Below are 26,078 nucleotides of genomic sequence, written 5' to 3' on the forward strand. Positions count from 1 at the left end.
TCAAATAGATTTTTCCCAGTCTGAGCTCGTTTTTTTCTGAGTTCCCAGTTGTCTTGAATACACTGAAGTCGGAAGTCTGATCATTCCGATTTCCCAGTACCGAGTTCCCAGGTGTTTTGAACATATTACCCGAACTCCGCCCACAATGATGCCTTGTTCAAGGCGCCAGGGAACACGGAATTCTCTGACTTCAGTGTATTCAAGAAAAATGGGAACTCGGAAAAAAATTGTGTGGGGAAATTTGTTTGAACGGTCATTCAACTTGAAATTACAAGTCGATCTTCCGAACTGAAGATCACCGAAGTCATGCCTGACCTCGGTTATTTCCAAGTTCCCCGTTGTCTGGAAAGCACCATGAAGCTCACACGCCTCCTGGTAAAAACAACAGCAAATGGGCAACGATGCCTGTTTATTGGATATTCAAATAGGAGGAGTGGTCACCTTCATCGACTTCATGAAACCAACACAGGAAACAAGGCTACCTGAGGAAGAGTATATACAACAAACTACATGTTTTAAATGTGTTATATTTGTATAGTCTAGTCATTCAACTGTAGGAGAAATAAAAAGTGGTTGCAATCGATAATGGATCCTAACGATTTCAACAGTGGTGGTCGATCATCAACTTTATCCGACAATGGACAACAGTCACCTGGTCATGGCCACTCGCTTGTTAGAAAATCGTTCTCCGAGGCATCCGTGAAAAGGCAAGCGGTGAAGAGACATCATCATAAACACAATCTGAAGCATCGGTATGAATTTCTTGAAACTCTTGGAAAAGGGACTTACGGAAAAGTGAAGAAAGCAATCGAGAGATCCGGTAGAATGGTACGTTTTTTAATGCTTATTCTCATTTTCAAATATGTAATGAGTAGCCTTTTTAAATATTTCATGATTTTTCATTACAATTTCATAAAATGTTTAAGGTTTAGGCCTTTAATTCATCTGTTGGCCTACTTTGTTGGTTTAATTATGTAGACTGTTGTATTATTTGTATATTATACCTATAGCCTACATTCTGCGATAAACTACAAAACCAAAAGTATGTGGACACCTGCTCCTCGAACATCTCATTACAAAATCATAGGCATTAAAATGGAGTTGGTCCCCCCTTTGCTGATATAATAACATTGACTCTTCTGAGAAGGCTTTCCACTAGATGTTGGAACATTGCTGCTGGGACTTGCTTCATTTCAGCTTCAAGAGCATTGGTGAGGTTGGGCGAGTAGGCCTGGCTTGCATTCAGCGTTCCAATTCATCCCAAGGTGTTCGATGGAGTTGAGGTCAGGGGTCTGTGCAGGCCAGTCAAGTTCTTCCACACCGATCTCGACTAACCATTTCTGTATGGACCTCGCTTTGTGCACGGGGGCATTGTCATGCTGAAACAAGAAAAGGCCTTCCCCAAACTGTTGCCACAAAGTTGGAAGCACAGCATCTTCTAGAATGTCATTGTATGCTGTAGCATTAAGATTTCCCTTTACTGGAACTAAGGGGCCTAGCCAGAACTATGAAAAACAGCCCCAGAGCATTATTCCTTCTGCACCAAACTTTACAGTTGGCACTATGCATTGGGGCAGGTAGCGTTCTCCTGGCATCCACCAAACCAAGGTATGTCCGTCGGGCTGCCAGATGGTGAAGCGTGATTCATCACTCCAGAGAACGCTTTTCCACTACTCCAGAGTCCAATGGCGGCAAGCTTCACATCACTCTAGCCGACGCTTGACATTGTTCATGGTGATCTTAGGCTTGTGTGTGGCTGCTTGGCCATGGAAACCCATTTCATGAAGCTCCAGACTAACAATTCTTGTGCTGACACTGCTTCAAGAGGCAATTTCGAACTTGGTAGTGAGTGTTTCAACTGAGGACAGACAATTTTTACGCAATACACTCTTCAGCACTCGGAGGTCCTGTTCTGTGAGCTTGTGTGGCCTATCACTTCGCAGTTGAGTGGTTGCTCCTTGACATTTCCACTTCACAATAACATCACTTACAGTTGACCAGGGCAGAAATTTTACAAACTGACTTGTTGGAAAGGTGGCATCCTATGACGGTGCCATGTTGAAAGTCACTGAGCTCTTCAGTAAGGCCATTTTACTGGCAATGTTTGTCTATGGAGATTGTATGGCTGTGTGCTCGATTTTATACACCTGTCAGCAACTGGTGTGGCTGAAATCGCAGAATCCACTCATTTAAAGGGATGTCCACATACTTCTGTGTATATAGTGTATCTGATGCCATGTCAGACCAAATTGTTGTGTTGAACAGAGGAGACTGAACCAAGCACACGTAATTGTGTATGTTCTGTCATGACTCACTCAAACTACAATGACACAAAACAATGACACACTGTGAGTGGTTCACCAGGAGCTTGAATAGACTTTCCTTTAAAAACAAAAACGGGTCTTTCCATTAGCACACCCATATCGCCTTTACACTGTAGAAAGTCCTAAAGGCGGGTGTTTGCCTGCTGGTGTTTATAGGCCTGTGATATTTCACCCTTACCATTCGCTGTGTGCAGCCTACATTAGATAGAGAAACATGTTCTGATGAGACTTTATAAACCGGCAGGCTACAAAATCGGCAATAGATTCATTCTGTGATCTTTTCCACACTGTGACCTACCCTTGTTTGGTTGGATCTACTTAGACTAAACATGTCCAGGCTATTGAGCACCCAACATGTCAGAACAAAGAGGCACCAAACTGGCCTGTAGCCTATTCTGCAATGCCTGCCTGGCAGTGAATAGCTCTGTGGGCAGACAGTTGGCAATTTGACACTGGTATCAGAGGTTTCTGGGAAGGCACGCCACTTTCTATTTACCCTCAGTTTTGGAATGTGTTGAGTAAAGATTTAGACAAATGTATGTTTGAGTAAGAGTTCAACGGTTAAGACAACAGGACATGCTCTGGGATGGTTCAGTACAGTCCAATATACCTCCCACATATCCAAACCATAACAATGTATGTGCACTTCTTATCTGTCCTAAAGAACATCTCCAAACAGTCTGAGCTCATTCACCTCTTGGGTACGTTGTATACAAGAATGATGTATAATGACCGACTACTTGGTAATAGATGCCAATGACTATGAATGACCACTACTGACAATTGAGAGCCATACTGGAATAACACATTGTTATTGAAGTTTCAAACAGGGCATTAAAAGTGTAGTTCTCATCTAATCAAGCACAAGACTGAAATGTGCGTAACATGTTCCTGTGTCAAGGGCAACCCACCTCCAAATACAATTTAGTGATCCATCAAAATCATCTTTAGACTTGACTGGGGCAGTTACATACCTTTTAATGCAGGGGATTTGAAATGCAGGAGTTGGGTGGATAACAACCACTACCTTGTAGTTTACTGACATGTGGGTTAGCAAAGTGGAAGTCCATGTCCCAAAATCTCAACACTTTTCAAGTCCCACATAATCCTGTCCTCATGGTATTTATTATGTGTCAAATGTCACACCGAGGTGTAATCTGTAACCCAGATTTGTCCTTTCCAAGGACACTGGAGTTTTGGTGTCTCCTGATGGGGTGGAAGTTGGTCATCCTAAAATGGCTCTCTAATCTAGGCCTACCTCTCAGGTATGGAGGAGGGACGGCTGGGTAAATTCCCACCTGGCTGAGGTGCATTCCTGTCCTGTAGCCTAGGGGGGAAAAGAGGGGGATGGGAGAAAAAACATTTACTTGTGATTATTCACAATTTGTTTGCTGACACATCAAACATTCAGTATGTAATTTGTACGTTCAAAACAAATAATATATTTGTTAGTATTAACCTCAGTGAACAGTTGCAGCAGTTTTGTAGCCAAAACTAGGCAACATTGGGTCATAACACGATGCCTCTATGGTGTAACCTTGGACTTCTGTCATATTGATCAGAAGGAGTGGGGTTAGAGTGGGAGAGAGGAGGGCAATAGTCTTAGCTAAAGAAAGTTATTTATTTGTCACGGAGAGATTAATGGACTGCAACCCTGCATCCTGACCAGTAACGGTGATGTTAAACATCAATATTCAGTTTCACATTTCATTACACTATTCATCATTTACAATTAGGGAAGCAGGAAACACAATTCGTAGGAAAGAACACGAGGGGGTTTTATTTTGGGGTTTCCTTTGATGTGGTCACGTCATAGTAAAGGATTGTTCCATAAGAAAATGTATATATTTCCATTTCGGGAAGTTCCACGGTAACAGACAGATGCTCACACCCTTCTCGACTGTGGACATGCACAAGCACAAAGATACAGTATATCACTCATTATATTTTGAGATAGAAGCAGGGAGAAAACAACAGTTGAACATTCTATGCTGACCTTCAAAACATGCATGTGCTGAGGTGTCTAAAAATAAGTTTGGTTTATTTGTCCATGAAAGTCCATGCTAAATCAGCTGGGGTTGGGCCCTTTCCAAGCAGTGTGCTGTTAAAGGTTGGGGAAACGTCCTGAGAAAATTGAAGAAAGTGACGATTGGAATTCCCCTCCCAAAACTTCTGTATAGACTTGGAAGATAAAAGTGTGGTGTCTGCATACCTGGCTGGGCTGGCTGTATCATCACACACGGCTTGTTCCATATCTTCCAGTCTAATGGCACAGAGATGTATTACTCAATGCTGGGAGTGACCTTTTCATACAATGGAGGGCATCATTTTGAACTACAGGCTCTATTATCATTGTGTTCTGCTCCTCCTATCCCTTTGTGAAATCCTGTATGTTTCATATTACATAATCAAAGGAGCTTCATCTTCAGGCTAGCCTCCCACAGGGCGTGGGCATCAAAAATCACGGTGTGTTGGGCTCCCGAGTGGTGCAGCGGTCTAAGGCACTGCATCTCAGTGCTAGAAGCATCACTACAGACTCTGGTTCAATTCCAGGCTGTATCGCAACCGGTCGTGATTGGGAGTCCCATAGGGTTGGCCCAGTGTTGTCTGGGTTAGAGTTTGGCTGGGGTAGGCCGTCATTGTAAATAAGAATTTGTTCTTAAACTGACTTCCCTAGTTAGATAAATAAATACAATTGGTCCTCGCCACAGTGTTACAGAGCCAGTATTTGGTGGCTATACTCCACCTGTATTGAGGAATAACACACTAACATGACGTTAACACTGGCTCAGTGTGACTTGAGCATTAGTTTGGCCATGAATCCAGTCAACAGACACAACAACCAAAGGATTCATCCTGAGGTAAGTAACATTGATAGGAGAAGACGTATCCAGACTATGATTCATAGGAAGAGGCTGTGAGTGTGAAGGTCTTGTCTGGTATTCCTCCTCCTGTCAGGGAGTGTTTCTGTGGTCTTTATTAGGGTGAATGTGAAGGGCTGAAGAAGACCACATTCTCTAACCATCGGCTGCCCCTCATAACCCCCTCTTCTCTCCTTTTGATATACTTCTACGCACTCTGAGTCGGTGTGGAATCCCATACATCTAAACTAGCCTGCATCACATGGGCTAAGACGCATACTCCTTCATGTACACATGCATAGAGTGCAATCTATTATACATACAACAACATAAAAGGCATATAGGTAAACATTAGCACCAATCACAGATAGCATCTCAACGCGTATGTTTCACACAGGCAACCATATACACACAGATATGCTGAAATTTAGTCACACCCTGATGCATGTGTGCGCATTTAAACTCTGTCACTTCTATTCAAATTATCTAATTCTGTTGGCCTCACTGACGTCATATGAGACGATGCATTTCATCACAGCAGCCAGTACACTGTCCCTCCTTCTACTGCCCTGTCACAGTAGCACTATGGTGTTTTCAGTTAACACTTTCAGCCCAGTAATTCTCAGGCTATGGAAGGGTAAAGCTAAACTACGTTTCTGATTGCTCCTTTCATTTGAATAAATTGTTTCTAATCTGCATGTTGCCTAACCTCTTCCCCAGGCTACATGTTGCCTAACACACTTGGCTAGGTTTTAAAAAATAAAAAAAATGTAAAAATGTACTCACTTTGTTTTAGTTTGGTATTTTCTTTGTAAACTCGGCAAAGAAAGAAACGTCCCTTTTTCAGGACACTTTCTTTCAAAGAAAATTTGTCCAAATCCAAATAACTTCACTGATCATCATTGTAAAGGGTTTAAATACTGTTCCCCATGCTTTTTCAATGAACCATAAACAATTAATAAACATGCACCTGTAGAACGGTCGTTAAGACACTTAATTGCCTACCGTCTATAAGCTGTTACGGTCACAGTTATGAAAATTTAAAACACTAAAGAGGCCTTTCTACTGACTCTGAAAAACACCAAAAGAAAGATGCCCAGGGTCCCTGCTCATCTGCGTGAACGTGCCTTAGGCATGCTGCAAGGAGGCATAAGGACTGCAGATGTGGCCAGGGCAATAAATTGCCATGTCTGTACTGTGAGACGCCTAAGACAGCGCTACAGGACGGACAGCTGATTGTCCTCGCAGTGGCAGACCACGTGAAACAACACCTGCACAGGATTGGTACATCCGAACATCACACTTGCAGGACAGGTGCAGGATGGCAACAACTACTGACCGACCTACACCAGGAACGCACAATCCCTCCATCAGTGCTCAGACTGTCTGCAATAGGCTGAGAGAGGCTGGACTGAGGGCCTGTTGTAAGGCAGGTCCTCACCAGACATCACTGGCAACAATGTCTCCTTTGGGACCGTCGCTGGACCAGACAGGCCTGGCAAAAAGTGCTCTTCACTGACAAGTTGTGGTTATGTCTCACCAGGGGTGATGGTCGGATTCATGTTTATCGTCGAAAGAATGAGCGTTACACTGAGGCGTGTACTCTGGAGCGGGATCGATTTGGGGGTGGAGGGTCGCATGGTCTAGGGCGGTGTGTCACAGTATCATCGGCCTGAGCTTGTTGTCATTGCAGGCATTCTTAACACTGTGCGTTACAGGGAAGACATCCTCTTTTCTCTGCATATATCAATGATGTCGCTCTTGCTGCGGGTGACTATCTGATCCACCTCTACGCAGACGACACCATTCTGTATACTTCTGGCCCTTCTTTGGACACTGTGTTAACAATCCTCCAAACAAGCCTCGATGCCATACAGCACTCCAACTGCTCTTAAATGCTAGTAAAACTAAATGCATGCTCTTCAACCGATTGCTACCCGCCCGCCTAGCATCACTACTCTCGACGGTTCTGACTTAGAATATAACTATAAATACCTAGGTGTCTGGTTAGACTGTAAACTCACATTAAGCATCTCCAATCCAGAATTAAATCTAGAATTGGCTTCCCATTTCGCAAGAAAGCCTCCTTCAGTCATGCTGCCAAACATACCCTCGTAAAGCTGACTATCCTACCAATCCTTGACTTTGGCAATGTCATTTACAAAATATCCCCCAACACTCTCTGCTCAGACTGCATCCAATTTGCTATCACAGTGCCATCTGTTTTGTCACCAAAGCCCCATATACTACCCACCATTGTGACCTGTATGCTCTCGTTGGCTGGTCCTCGCTACATATTCGTCGCCAAACCCAGTGCCTCCAGGTCATCTATAAGTCTTTGCTAGGTAACGCTCCGCCTTATCTCAGCTCACTGGTCACCATAGCAACACACACCCGTAGCACGCGCTCCAGCAGGTATATTTCACTGGTCATCCCTAAAGCCAACACTTCCTTTGGTCGCCTTTCCTTCCAGTTCTCTGCTGCCAATGACAGGAAAGAATTTCAAAAATCACTAAAGCTGGAGACTTCTATCGCCCTCACTAACTTCAAGCATCGGCTGTCAGAGCAGTTTACCGATCGCTGCACCTGTAAATAGCCCATCCAACCAACTACCTACCTCATCCCCATATTTGTTTTTGTTTTTCTGCTCTTTTCCTTTAGCCATTTTGCCACAACTTTGGAAGTATGCTTGGGGTCTTGTCCATTTGGAAGACCCATTTGCGACCAAGCTTGAACTTCCTGACTGATGTCTTGAGATGTTGCTTCAATATATCCACATACTTTTCATGCCTCATGATGCCATCTATTTTGTGAAGTGCACCAGTCCCTCCTGCAGCAAAGCACCCCCACAGCATGATGTTGCCACCCCGTGCTTCATGGTTGGGATGGTGTTCTTCAGCTTGCAAGCATTCCCCTTTTTCTTCCAAATATAACAATGGTCATTATGGCCAAACAGTACTATTTTTGTTTCATCAGACCAGAGGACATTTCTCCAAAAAGTACAACCTTTGTCCCCATGTGCAGTTGCAAAACGTAGTCTGGCTTTTTATGGTGGTTTTGGAGCAGTGGCTTCTTCCTTGCTGAGCGGCCTTTCAGGTCATGTCGATATAGAACTAATTTTACTGGGAAGTTAGGCCTTGAAATACATCCACAGGTACACCTCCAATAGGCTAATTGACATAATTTGAGTCAATCAGAAGCTTCTAAAGCCAGGACATAATTTTCTGGAATTTTCCAAGCTGTTTAAAGGCACAGTCAACTTAGTGTATGTGAACGTTTGACCTACTAGAATTGTGATAGTGAAATAATCTGTCTGCAAACAATTGTTGGAAAAATTACTTGTGTTATGCACAAAGTAGATGTCCTGACCGGCTTGCCAAAACTATATTTTGTTTTCAAGACATTTTTTGAGTGGTTGAAAAACAAGTTGTATTGACTCCAATCTAAGTGTATATAAACTTCTGACTTCGACTTTAACATCTACTTGATTAACTGTCTTATATTGTGCTGTTTGGTTTCTGTGACATTCCCTTGGCAGGACTTGCTACAATATTTAGTATATTGATCGTCTTTGAGAATAAACTGATTCATGTTTAACCTGTCAGTGATGGTGGATGCTTTATATCAGGCGTGTCAAACTCATTCCATGGAGGGTCTAGTGCAGGGATCCTCAACTAGATTTAGACGTGGGATGATTTTGTTATTTATAACTTTTTCGGAGCGGATGGTCGAGGTAATAAGTCCCTGTTCTGATGCATGACACAACCCTAAGACATGGTATATTGACCAAATACCACAAACCCCTGAGGTGCCTTATTACTATTATAAGTGGGTGACCAGTGTAATTAGAGCAATAAAATAATTGTTTTGTCATAGCCATGGTATATCAGACAATCAGCATTCAGGGCTCTAACCACCCAGTTTTTTTTATTTCAAGTCATTTGTAGATTGCAAATTGACTGCAAGAAGGCCAAACACGTTTGACTAAAACAATCATTTCAAATCTCGCTTACATTTGTATACGATCATGTGTCTGTTATTTGTGGGAATACTTGGGAACAGATTTCTGAAAACCCAAATGTACAGCCTTTTATGTCCAGCAATAATACAATTTTGCTCAGAAAACTTGGGGGGGAATTCGTCTCGCCAGTTGAAAACCCTGGCCTGGTGTCTGCTGGTTTAAGTTTTTTCCTTTCAACTAAGACCAAGACAACCAGGGGAGGGGGAGTTCCTTACTAATCAGTGACCTTAATTCTTATTGTTCTTAATTCCATTCCTTTACTTTTTAGATTTGAGTGTATTGTTCGATATTACTGCACTGTTGGAGATAGGAGCAGAAGCATTTTGCTACACCTGCAATAACATCTGCTAAATATGTGTATGTGACCAATAAAATGTGGGAGGAGCGAAACCCTGCAGACACTCCGCCCTCTGTGGAATGAGTTTGACGTGTGCAATTTAAAGTAAACACAGTTTGTTCTAATGCATACCTTTCAGAAAGCCTTATTTTATTGTTCTTCTCTTTACGTTTACCCAGGTTGCCATTAAGTCCATCAGAAAGGAGAAGATCCAGGATGAGCAGGACCTAGTGCACATTCGCAGAGAGATTGAGATCATGTCCTCACTCAATCACCCCTACATCATCACCATATATGAAGGTACATACGTCTGTGTCTCAAATCCCAATGTGGCATTTTTTATTTAATTTGCCCTTTTATTTAGACAGGGAAGTCACATTGAGACCCAGGTTGTGGTGAGCCCTGTGGATCACACACAGATACAGTAGTAAAACCTCTTGGGAATAAAACAATAAGATGTGATCAAATTGCATATGTGATGAAACGTGACACCTGAATAAGATGTTTCACACTGAACTCTGTGGAGCAGAGTCTGGTCACGGAAGACTTTATTTGACATTGAGCCATTCTTGGTTACATAACCCGCTGCAGTGCCATCCGAGCTTCACAATTCCCCATCACCACTGACGTGTTTTCCCTGTAACATCCCGCCTACGTTGCCGGGTACCTTTGACTGTTTTCCTGTGTGTGGCCTCGCAGTGTTCGAGAACAAGGACAAGATTGTGATTGTGATGGAGTATGCTAGCCGAGGTGACCTATACGACTACATCTCTGAAAAGCAGAGGATCTCAGAACGCGAGGCCAGACACTTCTTCAGACAAATCGTGTCAGCTGTACACTACTGCCACAGGGTAAGGCATTGCATTTCTATTAGTCTGTATTGACAGAGTATGAGATTTGGTTCTGAGATTAGCCTACATCTCTGTACACTTGTTTCGTATTTACCAATAGAGTGGTCTCATATATAATTACAGCCATCTTGTTTTTCTTAAATCAGCTGAAACAAAGAACAGACCATCTCCATCAGTGCCCACAACATGCTGTACCTCATGGGCATATTTGTGACTGGGCACACAGGGACAGTAAGTAGGCAGGGAACCCCACTAGCCTGCCCACTCATCAGCCTCCTCCCTAGAGTGCTGGCAAAGCCACCCTGGCAGTTACATAATGCGCATCATTCACCATCGGCCAGCTCTGTAGGGTGAAATGAACCGTTAGGTTTATGGCGAGCCAGCGTCAGGGCCAAAGGCCATTCGTCTCAACACAATCACACACATACACACCCTCTCTCTGTCTCTCTCTCTAATGAGGATGCGAGGGAACAGACAGGCTCTGTGAACACACACATGCACACACAAATCTACTCGTTACTCCCCCAAGGCCCAAAGCAGTGTTGCAAACAATCACTGTCTCTAGAGTACTTGGTGTAATAGTATACTGTTTTTCTGTACATTACAGTAAGAACCACTTAGGCCTGTTCTCTGTGAGGTAGGAAGAGTTTAGTACCATATAAAACCGACATGAGTTGACAAAGTGAAGGAAATGGGCCGGTAAAGGCTCTCTCTCTGCTATCCAGCTGTCTATTCTGTTTGTCTTTTGTCAGACATGTCAATATTTGAGGTACTTTATTGCTGTTTGAACTGTATGAAATTGCTCTTAGGCTGGTTGTTTCGTGGTAGAATATTGTTGGTCCAATAGAATGTGGTCCCTCATTAAGTCAACTATTTTGTATTATCAATTTGAACAGTACATTTAGAAACAAATGTATATCAAATCAATAAGTAGTATGTTCTGAACCCTTTTACAGTTACTAAAAGCATTATTCTTATTTCACTGGCTCTTGTATGTTTTCTTTATCTCAATGCAACATCAAATTAAAATGGAAATTCCGCATAGTTAAAATTTTTGCCCATTTTTGAGTGATTGTAACAGGAGTTGCAAGACAAATAGTTTGACCTGCATTTCTTGAAGTTGAACTAAATTTAAGCTCTTGCTCCACGCCTGTCAGAGGCATGCCCCCCTGTAGAGTGGAGGACAATGGAGCATAGCTGACATTCCAGAACAATCTTCTGTTGGAACAACCTCTGTTCTGACCCAAATGTTGAGGGCTTCACTCTTTTTTTTCTTTAACACATTGCGGGCAAATAGCAAAGACTCATATCTGCCATCTTAAGTGTCAACTGTGTCAACATGAAGACCTTAATAGTTTATCTTCTTCCCATCACACAGAATGGGATAGTACATCGGGACTTGAAGCTGGAGAACATTTTACTAGATGGAAAGGGAAATATTAAGGTATGGACAAAGGGCTACTGTGTCTCCGCACCTGTGATAATCTACAATCTTTATCATGTGCGCACCTGAGGCATTCACGCGTAGGTCACTCTCATACCTGCACAGTACACACTGCAATGTTGCTTGGAGAATTTACACATGAACAACTCTCACATATTGGTGGAATACGATTCCCGCCATCCACTCCAATTCGGTTCTCTCTACTTTCACTTGTTTGTAGATCCTAGTGTTCATTGAATAGTGATTGTATCTAATGGCAAACTTCTATTTGATTGTTGTTCCAGATTGCTGACTTTGGGCTGTCCAACCTGTACCGTGGTGATGAGTACCTGCAGACGTTTTGTGGCAGCCCTCTGTATGCTTCTCCAGAGATCGTTAACGGGCGGCCGTACAAAGGGCCCGAGGTGGACACCTGGTCGCTGGGCGTTCTGCTCTACACCCTGGTCCATGGTGCCATGCCCTTCGATGGGCAAAACTACAAGAACCTGGTCCAGCAGATTAGCACTGGAAACTACCGCAAACCCACCAACCCTTCAGGTGAGAGTATTGCCTCTTCTAACTGGAATGTAGTTCTGCCATGTAGTGGTGTGTGTTTTTTTAGTTATATCTTATTGTAGCAGAGCTGTATCAGTTGTAAATACTGCTGTATGTTCTTCCTCCCTGTCTCAGATGCCTGTGGGCTGATTCGTTGGATGCTAATGGTAAATCCTGAGCGCAGAGCTACCATAGAGGAGATCGCTGGACACTGGTGGCTCAACTGGGGTTACCAGAAACCCCTACTGGCCGAGGGTGAGAATGCGACATTGCTACAACCAAGTGAGAAGACCACTGCATCCACACAGCAGCCTGGAGGCCTTGCCAGCATTGCCAGTTGGCTGCGTCGAAACTCCCGGCCCTTACTGGAGAACAGTTCCAAGGTGCGCTGTCTGCTGCGGTCCCACGGGAGCGGTGGAGGGGATGTGGTGCGTCAGCGGTCCCTACGGAGGTCACGCAAGGAGAACAACGTGTCACAGACCATGAATGATGGGGCCACCGCTCGGCCCTCCAAGGGCATACTGAAGAGACGAGGTAGCCTGAAGCAGAAGGCCTTCAGCGAGGCTACAACCTCAGTGATGGAGGAACCAGTGAGGGACTATGAACTCTCCACCCCGGCCCAGCCCCTGCCTGTTGCATCACTGCCCCGCAAAGGCATCTTGAAGAAACCAGCCGAGCGAGAGTCTGGCTACTACTCTTCCTCCCCAGACAGCAGTGACTCTGCCCAGACACCCCAGGCCCAGCTCTGCCCCTCAGCACCGCCCCACCGAAAGGGAATCCTGAAGCGCCACGGTAAGTTCTCTTCAGGCCTACTGCAGGAGTTTGGGTCTCTGGACCAGCTGGCAGCCTCCCTGCCAAGGGGGGGCACGAGAGCACGACCGAGCGGGGCAATCAGCGAGGACAGCATCCTCTCCTCGGAGTCCTTTGACCAGCTGGATCTGCCTGACCGCGTGGGGCCAGCGGCACCCAGCGAACGCCCAGCCAAGGGCACCATGAGGGGCTGCGTGTCTGCTGACAACCTCCTGGACATCCGAGAAGAGGGGCTTGGGCAAGACCTGCTGAGGCAGAGAGGACCCTGGGACATGGCCTGTTACCAGTCTGGGGTGGCTGACAGCGCTTTCTCCATCACAGACTGTGAGAACGTGACAGAAGCCTACAAGCATGCCATGGTGATCGGAGGAGCTGCAGTCAGCTGAGGACCAGCAAGTGTCCCAGGACAGTATAATACAGCATTCTCAAAGGACTGAGGCAGTTGTTTAAAGTTGGCTGATAGCTGAACACATTTGTGGTAATGTGTGACTTGATAGCCAAAGTGGTATAGGAGAAGTGCGAAGCTACAGTAGCCACTCGTGATGTGACATTGTTTTGATGCAGTACTATAAGAACTTTACCAAAAACAGATTCTAGCAAAGGGAGAAAGAATCTAGGCTCATATCAGACTTATTGCTAGTTTAGACAAACATTGTAAAATAAATGCCTTTCAATTAGTTAACTAGATCAGAGGTTTGAGTTATTCCCATTTTTTTTGTTTCTTTGCCAGGGAGATCCAGACTTTAATACAATTTTTTTTCAGGGACTAAATGTTTAGTCAGAAAAACATAGGGTACAGTGTTTAAAAAATATATTGGTAGCTGTTAATTGTGACATTTTGTCTGGACCAAGTTTCAATTGACTTTGGAGGGTTTTCAATGTTGACTTTTGGATTTTGATTTCAAAATGTAGCATTTTTGTTCAGGGTTTGAGGGAATTGACCGTTTAATACCAAAGTTAAAATGTGAAAACATGTAGTGCACTATTTTGTTTTCTGTCCAATCACCATGTTAATAAGACAGATTCATCTGGGCCTACAGAGTCTACTACTGACTTATGGTTCAACTTTTAGAACTGGAATTGATTTATACCTGGAAAGATGACTCACAATAATAAGTAAAGGTAATAATGATATCCATTAAAAGGGGAATCTGCAGTTGGTACATCCATTATTAAACATTTAAATGAATGATGAATATAACTTATAGATGCCTCATCAGCTTAGTTAAACTGTCGTACCCCATCAGAACCCAAAATATGAGCTTGTTATACTCCCTTTTGTTTTAAAAAATGTAAATGTAAACTGAAACTTTAAACATAGCTCTGTACATTGAGTGGTTACATTTCTCCAGCCCCACCCCTCAGCTGTTTACCAGGTTACAGCTTTATTGTTCAAACTGCAGATTGCCCCTTTAAGCCCTGAGGCACACAAGCACGAACTTGTCGAACCTGCTACTATTCTATTCAGCCTAAGTTTACTCTGTGTACAGTGCATTTCAGATGAAAACTTTTTTTTTTTGGGTGGGTTAAGTATTGTAGCAGTATTCCAGTTCTCTGGAATTAAACCATAATCTTTCGCATGTGTGGTAACTAGTTAATGTGTAACTTCCCCAGAGAGTGAACTGAAGAACTAGTTCAGACCGATACGTGACATTTTTATGAGTTAATTCATTTACAAGGACGGGTCTAAAGGTGTGTTTCGGTTTCCCAGTAACAGCATGTGGCCAAAGACTGGGATTTGTGACTTTGATGTGCCCTCTGGGCATTTCATGATTATGACTAGGATCGATTCAATTTATTCTGTTTTAACACCTAAAAATGATTAATACTATGAAAAATTGTGCCTAGGAGCTGCTCAGACTATTGAAATCTGATAATTATATAAAATGTTTCAGGGTTCACTTGAATGTGGAACAAACTGCACACACAGCTTTGCACAAGGGGCTACAACATCAAGTTGCTGTTCAATGACTGGAATGTGGTGATTTCTTATTGTTATTAATAGGTTGATTTTATATTTAACACTGTAGGGATAAAGGGAAATAGAACTCTTATTTTTAGTAGTATACAAGAGCGATTCAACAACGGAGGTTAAAACAAAGATATTCACACTTTGATGCTCAGATTCAGGTGATTATTTTTTTCCCCCTCAGTATTATACAGGAACTACAATGTTTATACAGTTCCATTAAGTGACCTATCAATTGTTAGCCAACTCATGTCAACACAACCATAAAAATATGTTGCCATGTTAATAAATACAGGTAAATCTAAGCAATTTATGTTTTTCATGAGTTGGACATGATCCATGTTTGCCAAAGTGTCTGGCTTATCTGTTGTCAGCTTGTGCTCTGATCTGACTTGGCCCAGTGAATCATAAACATTTTTTTTTTGTTAATTAACTGTACCCATATGAATGATTCTTTTGTCTTTGAACTCGTTTGGGACATTTATGGTAGTTGTGGCTTTACTATTGATTTAGTAGGCTGATTATGGTAAAACGCTGATACCAGGAAACAATGCATGGCATTGTTTGTGCTTATCAAATTCTGCTGGCATTAGCCAAGATTTAGAGGTGTATTGTAACCGTCCTGAGTGAGTGACTGTTCGCAGGCTGAGAAAGATGTCAGAAGGGGTACTTAATACAACTCCATGAAAAGCAGCATTTTTTAAATAATAATTCATAATGTATTCACAGAGAACACCACTCCGCAAACTCACACAGTGCAAACATTGAAATGGAAATTCAGTAATACTTCTGGCAATATCACAAATAGCATGTTTTAAGTTAAAAAGATACCCCTCTGTGGTAACTTCAGAGAGCAGTGAGAAACTGTGTTCCCTGAAGCTAGCGACAGTAACTTAAGTTTTAAAACGTCCTTAAAAAAACCTTAGCAGCAACAGCATAGCAACGACAAAAGAACTCAAATACACTGAAATGTAATGTAAACAGAAAAAAAACTTTGGACATCAAAAAGATCTCCACAATTCATCATGTGTGAACACAGTAATGCTTAAAAGACATGTTTTTTCTCACCACATACATTTGTTTTAGTGACTGCCAAAAATAGTCTTACGGGGTAGTTAAGACACCTGCCTCATTATGGTATAAATAAGCTCCAGTCATTGTTAAGTGATTGTCTGCTTGGTGTCATCTCTAGCCCAGTGGTGACAGGTGTACGTCCTGGATGTCAGTGGGGGTGTAGCTGACCTCTGGGCCAGGTGTCCCTGAACGGCAAGCCCCTGGTGTCTGGGGGCAGGGGGGAAGGCTGAGCTCCAGCACACCCTCCAACTGGTCAGAGCAGCAGCAGAGAGATTCCTGTTTGGGGACAGAGCAGTAAAGAAAGAGTTTAAGATTGGTGAAATGAAAAGCTGAAACATCAAACTCCAGAATCCTCACCAACCAAGGCCCAGAGAAAACAATGACATTTGTACTATTAGTTTCAAAACCAGTTTGCTTGCTTCTTTAAATAAAGGAGGCCTTTTTTCTGCACCTTGTAGAGTAGGAGGAGTCAGACAAACAAGAAAAATACAGGCATTTGCTTGAAGAGGAAGCAGACAAGGTTAAAAGGAGCAGCAGGTTTCTAGTTAAATATTCGCCTCACCAGATCAATGGCCAAGATGTTAGCTAGCAACTGCATAAGTGAATCATTGGATAGAGCTCCTTCCAGGAGCTTCAGTCTGCGAATGGCAGTGCCCACACTGGCACAGGCAATAGTGGAAGGCAGGAACACAGAGAACTTAAACTCTAAAAGCAGGGAGATAAACGAGATCAGCGGAAATGTAATACCTATAGGTTTGACAAGTCTGTTATACTAATCTGCTTAGATGACAGAGCAATTGTCAGACCCACTTTGTGGACAAGGAACATAATACCAGATGTGCAATAGAAAACAATTTCTTAACAATTGTGAGTTAGTGGTTTGGAGCAGACATCATTGATCACTGAGGCAGGATGCCATAGGAGTAGAGGAATGCTGCGATTATAGACCCGCCCTGACAGACAGACAATAGGAAGTGCTTAAAGACGAGACAATTAATCAATCTCAGGCAATCCTTTCACCCATACCTCATAGAATAGGTTTCAAAGTCCGGAATGGGCCAAATCCAGATACAATAAAACAGCCTATTCAAAATGACCATGACTGTATCCCAGTGACTGGTTGCCTCGGGCAACCTCGTGGGAGATTTGTGGGAAATCAGGCAGTTGAATGGACGGGCATGGGTCTTTCACACCGCACAATACAGGATTACACAAACTCCCCCACCCCCAAATGAACCGCTGACACATCGTAATCAAAGTTATGGCTGCTGTGTGCCCTTTGTTTGCCTCACACAGAGCCACTTGATTTCTTGAAACACAAGCTATTATCATCATTAATCAAAGAAGTGCCACGCACATAGAATAACAAAGTGATGTTTGTTTTTCTATGATACTTGACTTGTAGGCCTAAATGTTTCTGCATTGCTAGAAGCAACAGTCATACATCATGAGTTACCCAATGCCTGCCTCTACCTGTGGCTGCCAGTGCAATGTAGGAGTGGACATGCCTGCGCAAGGCATGGAGGTTGTGAGGGATTATAGGTATGCCATGAAGAATTTGCTCCAGGAAGTCAGAGGGTAACACAGAAGCCAGGTCCCACTCTAACCCTGCCACCACCACAAGTTCCCATTGCTGCAAAACAGACACACACACAATACATTAAATCCGCATAAGCTCCAACTGCTGCATAACATAAATACATACAGTGGGGCAAAAAAGTATTTAATCAGCCACCAAGTGTGCAAGTTCTCCCACTTAAAAAGATGAGGCCTGTAATTTATCATAGGTACACTTCAATTATGATGGACAAAATGAGAAAAAAACATCCAGAAAATCACATTGTAGGATTTTTAATGAATTTATTTGCAAATTATGGTGGAAAATAAGTATTTGGTCACCTACAAACAATCAAGATTTCTGGCTCTCTTCTTTAAGAGGCTCCTCTGTCCTCCACTCGTTACCTGTATTAATGGCATCTGTTTGAACTTATCAGTATAAAAGACACCTGTCCACAACCTCAAACAGTCACACTCCAAACTCTACTATGGCCAAGACCAAAGAGCTGCCAAAGGACACCAGAAACAAAATTGTAGACCTGCACCAGGCTGGGAAGACTGAATCTGCAATAGGTAAGCAGCTTGGTTTGAAGAAATCAACTGTGGGAGCAATTATTAGGAAATGGAAGACATAAAAGACCACTGATAATCTCCCTCGATCTGGGGCTCCATGCAAGATCTCACCCCGTGGGGTCAAAATGATCACAAGAACGGTGAGCAAAAATCCCCAGAACCATACTTAGGGAATGACCTGCAGAGAGCTGGGACCAAAGTAACAAAGCCTACCATCAGCAACACACTACGCCGCCAGGGACTCAAATCCTGCAGTGCCAGACGTGTCCCCTTGCTTAAGCCTGTACATGTCCAGGCCCGTCTGAAGTTTGCTAGAGAGTATTTGGATGATCCAGAAGAAGATTGGGAGAATGTCATATGGTCAGATGAAACCAAAATATAACTTTTTGGTAAAAACTCAACTTGTCGTGTTTGGAGGACAAAGAATACCGAGTTGCATCCAAAGAACACCATACCTACTGTGAAGCATGGGGGTGGAAACATCATGCTTTGGGGCTGTTTTTCTGCAAAGGGACCAGGACGACTGATCCGTGTAAAGGAAGGAAAGAATGAATGGGGCCATACATCGTGAGATTTTGAGTGAAAACCTCCTTCCATCAGCAAGGGCATTGAAGATTAAACGTGGCTGGGTCTTTCAGCATGACAATGATCCCAAACACACCGCCCGGGCAACGAAGGAGTGGCTTCGTAAGAAGCATTTCAAGGTCCTGGAGTGGCCTAGCCAGTCCCCAGATCTCAACCCCATAGAAAATCTTTGGAGGGAGTTGAAAGTCCGTGTTGCCCAGCAACAGCCCCAAAACATCACTGCTCTAGAGGAGATCTGCATGGAGGAATGGGCCAAAATACCAGCAACAGTATGTGAAAACCTTGTGAAGACTTACAGAAAACATTTGACCTCTGTCATTTCCAAAAAAGGGTATATAACAAAGTATTGAGATAAACTTTTGTTATTGACCAAATACTTATTTTCCACCATAATTTGCAAATAAATTCATAAAAAGTCCTACAATGTGATTTTCTGGATTTTTTTTCTTCATTTTGTCTGTCATAGTTGAAGTGTACCTATGATGAAAATGACAGGCCTCATCTTTTTAAGTGGGAGAACTTGCACAATTGGTGGCTGACTAAATACTTTTTTGCCCCCACTGTATATAGGCTATTACAATAACATAAAATAGGCTCCCACTGACAAAAGCAGAACAGAGAACTGAAAGTGCATTCAACCTGCTATTACGAAGGAATAACACACTTATTGATGAGTCAAAGCTCATTAAATGTATCAGCCATTTTATTATGCTTATGGCGAAAGCACATGGAACTTGTAAACAAATCTTGTGTTTACCAGGAGCTCTGACACTGTAATGGCATTGTCAGTGTAGATGCAGAGCTTGCTGGCACTCAGGGGTACTGTCTCACGCAGTTTTGAGGCCAGGAACATGCAAACAGCACCTAAAAGCTGCAGGTTGGACCTTTGAACAGGGAAGCAACTCATGTAACGGTCCAGATAGTGGATGGCCAAAGGAAACACCTCTTCCTCACACTTCTGCTCCTCGCAAACCTGTTGGAAGAAAGAAGTTTGTTAAACAATGTTAAGTAAGGACTTGACTGGTTTCAGGGATAGATTTGTTTCTATACACATGCATGTTTTCTTGTACTCCTGTCCTCCAATGTCTCTCTCGTTTGGTGATAGTATTTTACAGGGGTGCAACTTTGGTTTTAGAAGTGGGGGGGGGGCATCATTATTTTGGATTTTTTGATCCAGTCGGATACACTCTCCAAACAGCCTATCAGACCACGCAGAATTGTCTGCATGGTCCTAAAGCACACCGTTGCCTTGTTTTGTATCACATTGAAATGATAAAACTGGGGGGGACAAAAATGCAATTTCAGAATGTGGGGGTGTCCCCCGTTCCCAGTGAAAGTTGCGCCCCTGGTATTTTACCCAATCAGTCCAAGCGAGTCCCTCTTACTTTCGGGTGTAATGCAGGCTGATGAGTGCATTAGCTACATAAGAAAGCAAACTGAGACAATTAACGTTAATATTGGATGACGATGGTCAATAAAGAATTACATCCGATTTGACAGCAGAATCGTATCAAAATCAACACTAACCGTGACCTGAATGTCTTTCACTTTGGATATTTTGTCATACATTACCTGTAGCATCCATACTGCCAATATTCTCCGCATATATGGCTGAATGTCTGTCTGAATCGTGCCGAAGTATGATGGTGAGGCCCGACTGGTCTTTTCCAGTGACAGAAGGTTCTGCAATGCTCGACGGTCCCGTGTCAGGGTCGGGTCAGAGCTGGCCCGAAGAGCAGCGGAATTCATATATTCGGTTGTGCTTTCTGAGGCTACTTGGAATCGTCCATCCTCGTGACACAACAACTCCATTAGAGGGTTGTTTAGACAACTTTTAGTAGTGTCTCTCTCAGTTAGCTAGCTTAGCTAACAAACACAATACGTTAATTGGCGTTAGCGAAGTTTTCTACCTCTGCCTCAGCTACTATAGCTAGCTAACAGAGCAGAAATGTTCTGGATTTTCTGAAAATTCAGAATGTCATTTGTCGTCAAATAGTAGGTCGGGTTCCTTTCCTCTCATTCACATGACTTTAATTCGCTAATGTTATATATGTGAAATCTAACGTGTAGAAGCGAGAGGAAGCTACGAGTTCTAGCTAGATGCAAAACGCTATGCCCTCGCGCCCCCTAGCACCATGGGAATTTCAAACGCAGCTCGAGCTGTCACACCTTGGAGTCATCTGGTAGGCCAGGCCAGGGTACCAGTCAAGAGGAGGAGGAGGGGGGGGGGATTCTGGCCTTTTTTGTGGATGGTAGCAATACAATTTAAGACATTTTACTTTGTAAAAAGCCAAACAATTTATTTTAAAAAAACATGTCGAAATGTTTATTTTTACAGTAACAGTCAGTCCAAGGCCACTGACAGGCATGGCGGATTCCAGATCACGGGACCGAGTTCTGCAGCTCCCGACGGATCTCTGCAGAAATCTGGGGTGTGTCTGCAATTTAAGCCGCTCCAGCAGAGCATCCTAATGTTCTGAGGCCTGGTCGGCCTTGTAGTGCTGCGCCATGGTGAGCAGACTTTGGTGCCACTGAAGAAGAACAGGAAGTGCCCGACCAGGGCATCCAGAACACGGAAGGGCAGGGCGTATTTCTTGTCCAGTAAGAGTCGCAGGAAGATGATCCATTGTACTCCAGTTTGAGCATGGCAGCACTGCAAAAAAAGAATGAGTCATTTGTTTCCTCCATTATTTCCACAGAGGACAAGTGGTGGCAAGCACTGTAGTTCTACTACCTTCAAAACTGTACCATACATTCACATTAATTACCATTTACATAATCAGCGATAGTCAAGCTGCCACGCTTAACACTAAGTCCCTAACCAAAACGGCAAGCCGAGCAATTACGTTAGGGCATCGTAGATCATACAAAATTGCACACATAACTCAGGTAAAAGTGTGTCTCTTACCCGGAATGCACTACAGGGATTGAGCACTTTGTGAATATGGTGCCAATGATGATAGCCTCTCTGAGAGTACATGTTGGAAATTCACAGCTCGGGATCAGGATGCCTGATTGAGAAAGCGAGCCAATGTGTGAACACACATCCAGTGACACATGAAACATGCTGTTTAGAGTTAGTCGTTAGTTGAACATGTTAAATAGATCATAGATTTTCATTTTTATTTACCTTGAGATAAACACTCAACCTAAGGTAAAAATGTTTTAGTTTATTGGTTAGCATCATAGAGTTTATGATCTGATTAAGCAATACTGCCACCTAGTGGCAGTGACTGTAAAATGCACACAGAACAAAATCCAATATACAGATAGAGAAGTCCACAAATGTTGAATGCCTGACAGCAAAATGTGTATTATCTTAATTACTTTCATTCCACATTATTACATCCTGGAAACCTTACATCTGATTATCAACCACGTTTTCAGATGATCTACCTGACTATATCTCTCCCCTTTGATACAGGTTCTTGATTTGTCTCACCTTTGAACCATGCCCCTGGCTTGAAAAAAGCCTTCTTCAGGGCCATGTGCAAGTTTATTTTATTTTATACTCTGCAATGTCCTCTCGTATCCTTGGCAGTAGCACCATGTTGTAGAACCGTTGGGCCATTCGCTCCTTCAAATTGGCTGCTTTGCGTGATTATGTATTGTTGTCTTTACCTTCTTGACATTGCGGCTGTTGTCTGTGCCAAATAATGTTTGGACCATGTCTTGTGCTGCTACCATGTTGTGGTGCTACCATGTTGTTGTCATGTGTTGCTGCCTTGCCATGTTGTAGTCTTAGGTCTCTCTTGATGTAGTGTTGTCTCTCTTGTTGTGATGTGTATTTTGTCCTATATTTATTTACATATAAAATATATTTTTTTTAAATCCCAGCCCTCGTCCCCGCAGGAGGCCTTTTGCCTTTTGGTAGACCGTCATTGTAAATAAGAATGTGTTCTTAACAAATCAGATGGATCAACACCCTCCCTATCTTTCTGTAATCTCTCCAACAACTTTAGATCAACTACTGGAGGCAGGAGTAGCCATGTTTGATTTACAGGAATAGCTACTGTTGGACTAAACTCCCATCTCCCAGTCCCATCTCCTTCGCCTGGGTATTACCCACCCAAAGCTTGTGTTCTGTCTTCGCTCATGTTCCCAGCATGCCTGTAAAATCCCTTTCGCAGGATGAGACACCCCACGTCCCTGTAGGTTGACCCAATAATTAATTGCCAGCTGCTGTCTCCTAATCTGCAATGGCATATCCCCCATCTCCACCTGTATTGCATCCAATTGGGGTGTCCGAAACGCCCCACTACATATTCAGAGTCCTTTCCAATGAGGTCCAGCCTGCCGAACCATACACTATACTGCCATAGTCTATTACAGATCAGATCAATGCAACATACATGGTCCTCACTGAGGAACGACCCCCACTCCTTCCCTGTCAGGCAGCGCATCACATTTATCCCCTTCTTACAATTTCCCACCACTCTCTCAATGTGTTCTGCCCAGGTTAGTCTAGTGCCAAAATATACCCCAAGGAACCTGAAGGCCCCGACTCTCTTCAAGTTTCTCACATAGAAACTCAAGCATACCTCATCTCCCACCTTCTTCCTGGTAACGAATACTGAGTTCTCTACAGAACCTAAATCACCACATTAATACCCACTGCTCTACCTCATCAATTGCTTCCTGTACCTTCCTGACTATGTATGGCACATCTCTTCCCCTCTTCCATAAGGCCCCATCATCTGCAAATAACGACCTCCAAATATCCGTCTGTACCTGAGAATAAACATCATTGATCATGATTGAGAACAACAGAGGACTAATCATGCTCCCCTGTTGGTGTACTGTTATCCACCAGGTAGCTGCCTGAAATGATGGGGAAGTCTCTATCCAGTTGAACGTTCTTCCTTCTACCCCCATAATATCAAGCTTGATTAAATCAATGGGGGTGACTTGGTGAGATCTATTGTTAGTTTTGGTTGCTTTCTTATAAAACTCAAGTTAGCAAGCTACAACTTCTCACACCTGGTCTCTTACATGGTCCAAGATCCCATGTGGATCAACCAGTGATTTATAAATGCAGGATTGCTGATGCTACTGTATATACTGGCAATTGAGAACACAGTTTCTAAACATACTGTACAGTCTTTGATGAGATCCTTTGAATCCACCAGTTGGCCATGTTGGCAGTCCTCCATAGGAAGTCATTGAATTCTACAGTATTTAAATTAAATGCTTCCAAGACAAAATTACATGTATTTAAGTATTTTTTTGGTTATAGTGGGGACAGTAATATTAGCAATCTCGAAAAAATTATGCTTAAAAAAAAATTATTCTATATGTTTATGTTTAGCTCACATAATATAATGTAAAAGTAAGTATGCATGCATGTCTGTAATAGATTACAGACACTGTAATAGTGTCTGTAATAGAATAAACGTGGTAAAAACAAATGTGACCTTAATAAATGCATTTCTATAGCTTCCTAAAATACTTTACAACGGTGGGGGAGTTAGTCATCTAGTGTATATCTAAATCATCGGGATCAACATGCAACAATGCACAATTAAATTACCTGTCACCTGGTTGATTTCTTCCAAGCATGCTCTCAACTTTCATCACCATTCAGATCTGACATTGTTCAATATCAGATTTTTAGTGCTGAACAATATCTTAATGTTAACATTTTTACTCTGTGTGCTGTATCCAAGGCTTAGTGTGTGTCAGATGCCTTTATCTGATGGAAAGAGTGTGCAACAGACAATATCAATTCTGCACAAGAAGTTGGAGCAGTTAGGCGCTGTGAAGCAGGAAGATTTACTGTGGACTGAGACTTACCATGCTACAGGAAATGCCAGGGGTAACTAAAGTTGCACTGCAAAGCTATGACATAAACTAAATTATCTGTCATGTAATTCATCAGACTACATCCTTCAACTACCCACAACAGCCACCTAATCTTTATTTTCTCCCTCTTTGTCTCTGTTTGTCACAGGCCAGCCCACCAAATTTCTGTATGTGATGCATAACTCAGAAACAACCCTGAGCTGCTTAGCCCTGTTTGAAGGGGGTCCCTGCCTGACATGCTCATGGCTAAGTTGAAGAGCCACTTCCAGAACGCCAAGGGGCACAAGGTAGAGAGCCGTGGCTCCCACCACCGCTATTATGATTTCCTGATAAAAGTTGGTGCGGTAATCAAATAAAATTTTTATCAGTGTCCAGGGGAATTTCAGTAGAGGTGAGTGATCTGTACAGCGAATGAATACAAAGGAGGGTATAGGGGATGTTCGATCTGTCTCACTTTTTCTAAACTGATGTCCATGATCGAATCTCTGTGTGTTTGTTTTGGTAGTGTACTGTCTTCCGCCGACTTCCGCCGAAGTTGGCTCCCCTGCCTGTTCGGGAGGTGCTCGGCGGTCGTCGTCACCGGCCTACTAGCCGCCACCGATCCCTTTTTCGTTGTCTGTTTGTTTTGTCTTATTAGTTTCACCTGTGTCCTGTTGTATGTGCTTAATGAGCTTCCTTATTTGAAGTACGTGTACCCGCCCTTGTTTTGTGCGGGATTGTATTTGTGTTACGTGTGTGCATTAGGTAGAGGTGTTTATATTTCTGGACTTGGCACCCTGTGTTTTGGGTAGTCACATTTACTGTCCGCGCCCTGTATTTTGGGCTTGTTTATTTTTGTAGTAGTCCCGCGTGACATGTACTGCAACTGTATGGTCCCTGGGGACTGCTGGAACCTGATGAAAGAGTTCATGCAAAGCTTCCTGTGCCCCAGCATCGTGGAGCTGCCTTCTGTGTTTGCCACCATGCCTGGGGGCCTCTACGTGCCAGCCTACTGTGTTAACACCATGACCCAATACCTGAAGATGTTCAGCAAAGTGTGCAAACAGCAGGTGCTCCCAGGGACCACACTCTGTCACATGCTTCATAGACATCAGGTGTAGAGTAACTGTGAAATACTTACTTAAGGGTCCTTTTCCAACAATGCAGAGCTAAAGATAAGATTAAAATAAAAAATATAACATAAATAGTGACACAGTGAATAACAAATAAAAATAACGAATAAAAATAACATGGCTATACACTGAGTGTACAAAACATTATTGCTACCTCAATTACCTTGTACCCCTGCACATCGACTCGGTACTGGTACTCCCTATATATAAGGAGTACCAGTACT

At 43.0% G+C, this 26,078-nt stretch overlaps 2 protein-coding genes and 1 pseudogene across 2 annotated transcripts; 2 read left to right on the forward strand and 1 right to left on the reverse strand.

Annotated features, from left to right (window-relative positions):
- Window positions 1–423: 423 nt before the first annotated feature.
- Window positions 424–15,584, forward strand: nuak2 (NUAK family, SNF1-like kinase, 2). The gene is made up of 6 exons (XM_020483405.2): window positions 424–828; window positions 9,723–9,843; window positions 10,243–10,394; window positions 11,773–11,838; window positions 12,123–12,375; window positions 12,508–15,584. Exons 1-6 carry the CDS (start codon window positions 586–588, stop codon window positions 13,566–13,568), a joined length of 1,896 nt encoding a protein of 631 aa, XP_020338994.1. The 5' UTR covers window positions 424–585; the 3' UTR covers window positions 13,569–15,584.
- Window positions 15,585–15,809: 225 nt separating this feature from the next.
- Window positions 15,810–22,030, reverse strand: ccnd3 (cyclin D3). The gene is made up of 6 exons (XM_020483407.2): window positions 21,849–22,030; window positions 20,513–21,593; window positions 19,698–19,913; window positions 17,699–17,858; window positions 16,788–16,930; window positions 15,810–16,501 (listed from the first exon to the last, which is right to left on the reverse strand). Exons 2-6 carry the CDS (start codon window positions 20,750–20,752, stop codon window positions 16,340–16,342), a joined length of 921 nt encoding a protein of 306 aa, XP_020338996.1. The 5' UTR covers window positions 20,753–21,593; window positions 21,849–22,030; the 3' UTR covers window positions 15,810–16,339.
- Window positions 22,031–22,865: 835 nt separating this feature from the next.
- Window positions 22,866–25,863, forward strand: LOC109891561 (mediator of RNA polymerase II transcription subunit 20-like; annotated as a pseudogene).
- The last annotated feature ends 215 nt before the right edge of the window (window positions 25,864–26,078 follow it).

The sequence above is a fragment of the Oncorhynchus kisutch genome, linkage group LG5 (assembly GCF_002021735.2).
Source record: "Oncorhynchus kisutch isolate 150728-3 linkage group LG5, Okis_V2, whole genome shotgun sequence".
Lineage (NCBI taxonomy): Eukaryota > Metazoa > Chordata > Actinopteri > Salmoniformes > Salmonidae > Oncorhynchus > Oncorhynchus kisutch.